General features: G+C 43.1%; 2 protein-coding genes across 2 annotated transcripts in view; both read right to left on the bottom strand.

Annotated features, from left to right (window-relative positions):
• Positions 1–1,576: 1,576 nt before the first annotated feature.
• LOC138053293 (NLR family CARD domain-containing protein 3-like) lies at positions 1,577–2,794 on the bottom strand. Its single transcript, XM_068899947.1, has one exon. It carries the CDS (start codon positions 2,792–2,794, stop codon positions 1,577–1,579), a length of 1,218 nt encoding a protein of 405 aa, XP_068756048.1.
• Positions 2,795–2,935: 141 nt separating this feature from the next.
• The window catches only part of LOC138053291 (uncharacterized), a 361,907-nt gene continuing 361,132 nt past the window's right edge, over positions 2,936–3,710 (bottom strand). Inside the window, exon 9 of the mRNA XM_068899946.1 lies at positions 2,936–3,481. Coding sequence (XP_068756047.1) covers positions 2,985–3,481 — 497 coding nt within the window. The 3' untranslated portion in view covers positions 2,936–2,984. The remainder of the gene's footprint in view (positions 3,482–3,710) is intronic.

The raw sequence follows: 3,710 nt of genomic DNA, 5'->3' as shown, positions 1-3,710 counted from the left end.
GAGAAAATGACATCAAAGACTCACAAGTCACAGTGCGTGTGTACGCGGCTGACTTGATATGCAGCAGGGGAGTTTCGTGCTTTCAGACTTTTAAACTCGTGTTTTGCATATATAATAAACTGCATTTACGCGCTGAAACGTTTAACTAGTCAGTAAATGAAGTCACTTACCCCTAGATCCAACCCTGTAATGTCCAATCGGTCAGTTTTGAACGTAAGTAATGGCGGACCACAAAAAATCCAAACATTCGGCCAGTCAAGTGTTCAGCAAACACACTTTCAAAATCCGAAGGAAAAAAAACTCGACTGTGTTTTTTTATCAGAGTAACACTTTAAAAGAAGCATATATCAAGGGACAAAATGGGTGTATTTCTATGTATGTAAGCCCTTCATTTCTCGTGACGCACTAGCAAGAAAGTGACTTTTAACCTTTCAATGCATGCTAAACAAACGAACAAGGGGTGAGGAGGTGAAGTGATATAGTCGTCAAATTCAACAACAACACCGTGAACTCTAAAGGATAGTTGGGAGCTTAAGCAACGACAACGGCGACGGCAACGAGAACGTCATCTCAAAATATAAATTTGCGTTATTTTAATCGCTTCGTGACTATTTCAACGTTTTTAATTTGACAAGGGTGTGGTAATTCCTCAAAGATGACACCAATCGGAACGGCACTCCATTTTAGGAGAGAAAATGAAAATTTATTCTCAAGTGCTGACGTTCTTCATAAAACCAAAAACTTGGCTATTTCACGTTGTTGTTTTGCTGACGACGGCAAAGAAATGGACAAAAGTGAAAAACGCACGTGCAGGGCGTGCAAAGCTATTGTTTTTACCCACTAAATATGCAAATTCGTGACGTTCTCGCTGCCGTCGCCGTTGTCGTTGCTTAAGCTCCCTAATATGGACCTTGAGCTGACGACAACGGCTACAAGAACGCCATAAATTTGCATATTCAGCGAGCAAAAACAATAGCTTTGCACGCCCTGCACGTGCGCTTTACATCTTGATACATTTCTTTGCCGTTCTCGTCTTGACTACGACGTGAAATGTTCAAATTTGAGGTCATGTAGAGAACGAGAGCACATGACTATGAATTTTCAATTTTCTCTCTGAACATCCACCCACACCGTTCCCATCAACTTTATTCTTGGATTGTGTATTCACACTTTCCAAGCCGAGGAGAGACATGGAGTAATCGCAAAATTATTACAGTAACGGGAAATAATATTTTTAACCAACGTTCTCGTATCCGTCGTCGTCGTCGTCGTAGTCGCCCTTGCTTAAGGTCCCTAATAATCCTTAATTCTCTATTTTAACTCTGAAACCGCTTGTACCAATTCATTTTTAGAATACTTTGTAGGACGTGAAGGAGACTGAATAATCGCGAAAGACGTATGATAGATAGAGCCACGTTATATTTTGAAGTGACGTTTTCCTCGTAGATCTTAAATTTCATAATATTTTTAGTCAACCTTCTCGTAGCCGTTGTCGTCGTCCTTGCTTAAGGTCCCTAGTATTGTGAGTTATGATCCTGTTGGCGTCGATGTAAACACTAAACCTTTAGAATGAAGATCACGCACACCTGAGAAGTTTGATGCGAGAGTCTAAAATAAGGCAAGGAGCACCAATGGAGTTCCCAGACAAATTCAAAGTAGTAAGGGTGGTGTTTACTGCGACGGCCTGGGAAAGTGAATCAGTACCCTCAGCACCAATATGGTTGGAAAGCAAATCCAAAGTAGTAACGGAGGTGTTTACTGCGAGGGCTTGGGAAAGTGAAGTAGCACCCTCATCACCAATGGAGTTGTAACGCAAATCCAAAGTAGAAAGGAAGGTGTTTACTGCGAGGGCCTGGGAAAGTGAAGTAGCACCCTCAGCACCAATGGAGTTGCGAGCCAAATTCACAGTAGTAAGGGAGGTGTTTACTGCGAGGGCCTGGGAAAGTAAAGTAGCACCCTCAGCACCAATGGAGCTGTGAGACAAATTCAAAGTAGTAAGGGAGGTGTTTACTGCGAGGGCCTGGGAAAGAGATGTGGCACCCTCAGGACGAATGGCGTTAAGAGACAAATCCAAAGTAGTAAGGGAGGTGTTTACTGCGAGGGCCTGGGAAAGTGATGTAGCACCCTCAGCACCAATGGAGTTGTAACTCAAGTCCAAAGTAGTAAGAGAGGTGTTTACTGCGAGGGCCTGGGAAAGTGAAGTAGCACCCTCAGTACCAATGGAGGTGCAAGACAAATGCAAAGTAGTAAGGGAGGTGTTTACTAAGAGGGCCTGGGAAAGTGAAGTAGCACCCTCAAGACGAACGCGGTTGACAGACAAATCCAAAGTAGTAAGAGAGGTGTTTAATGCGAGGGCCTGGGAAAGTGATGTAGCACCCTCAGCACCAATGGAGTTTCGAGACAAATCCAAAGTAGTAAGGGAGGTGTTTACTGCGAGGACCTGGGAAAGTGAAGTAGCACCGTCATCACCAATGAAGTTGAGAGACAAATCCAAAGTAGTAAGCGAGGTGTTTACTGCGAGGGCCTGGTTAAAGGCAGGAATGCTCGTACGTGATTCGAAGTATATTCGAATTTCCGTCAAATCAAGACTTTTGCCAAAGGTATTAGCTAATTTAGTAAACAGGTTTTCGGAGCAAGTTTTACATTCTTCTATGACATCTAAAGCCATCTCCAGGTACAATTTCGCGGCATCCGGAGATCTGCGGCCTCTGACATTTACAAGTGAGGCAACACCATTCACAATCGACACTGCCGTTTCCTCGGATTGCGATGCTATGATTCCACTCATGAACATGAACACTTGATTTAGTTCAGGAAAATATCTTTTGTCAGTCAGAACTGACTTCTTATCAATTGCTCCATCCAGGATGGAAAACGCAAGATGTAGACCAGAGAAGAATTCTTGAAAACTCTTGTGAAAGAAGCTATAACGGAAACCAGGCGTTCTCTTGCTACCGCCAGCCTGGATGGAGAGAAAGCCAAATTTAATGAACAGACTTTCCGTGAAATTCCCTTCGCACAAAACGGGAAAACGTTTCTTTCAACTCTGGGTCAATTTCTTCCGGCAGAATTTGATCATCCATAGCCTCCCAGATGCTAGATTCAATTTCACTACATCTGAGGAGCAGGAGCACCTCGACTCTTGGAAAAGACTCGTCCCATTCGCGGTCTTGTTTAGTTGCCCAATCATATGCCAGCTTTTGACAATACGTCGTCTTTCCCATGCCGGGTTCACCCTCAATCAGGACAATCCGTGGATGTTGGCAATCTTCGTGTGATGTAAAAATACTTGTCATGTTGGTGATTTCTTTCGTCAACGTTCCGCGTGTCTTTTCTTTCGCGACTATTTTAAGTCGGGTGAAAATGTTCTCTAGTTGGAAGCTGAACCCTTCACACCAAGGAACTGGAAAAACCACCCCTTCACGCTTTTGGTAAATTTGTCTTATCCACTCCGTGATATGACTTTGAGATGAAGAACTATCTGTAAAAGAAAGAAACACCAAAAAATGGGGTCAATTTAGAAGGTGATTGAATCACAGTTACTCGCTTTTCCTAGTGTCCTTTTTCAGCACTCAGAGACGATTTCCAATTTTAAAGTGAAAATCCATCCTTTGCTTCTGGTGGACTATGCTTGGCTTACCGATTTCCTAGCTAATCCGCCTTCAGATTAAGATTCATTATTCACAGGAATAAAGTGTGCGAGTCAACTT

Source organism: Montipora capricornis, chromosome 6 (assembly GCF_036669925.1).
Source record: "Montipora capricornis isolate CH-2021 chromosome 6, ASM3666992v2, whole genome shotgun sequence".
NCBI lineage: Eukaryota > Metazoa > Cnidaria > Anthozoa > Scleractinia > Acroporidae > Montipora > Montipora capricornis.
The sequence above is the reverse complement of the archived record's forward strand: the minus strand, read 5'-3'. Positions and strand labels throughout refer to the sequence as shown.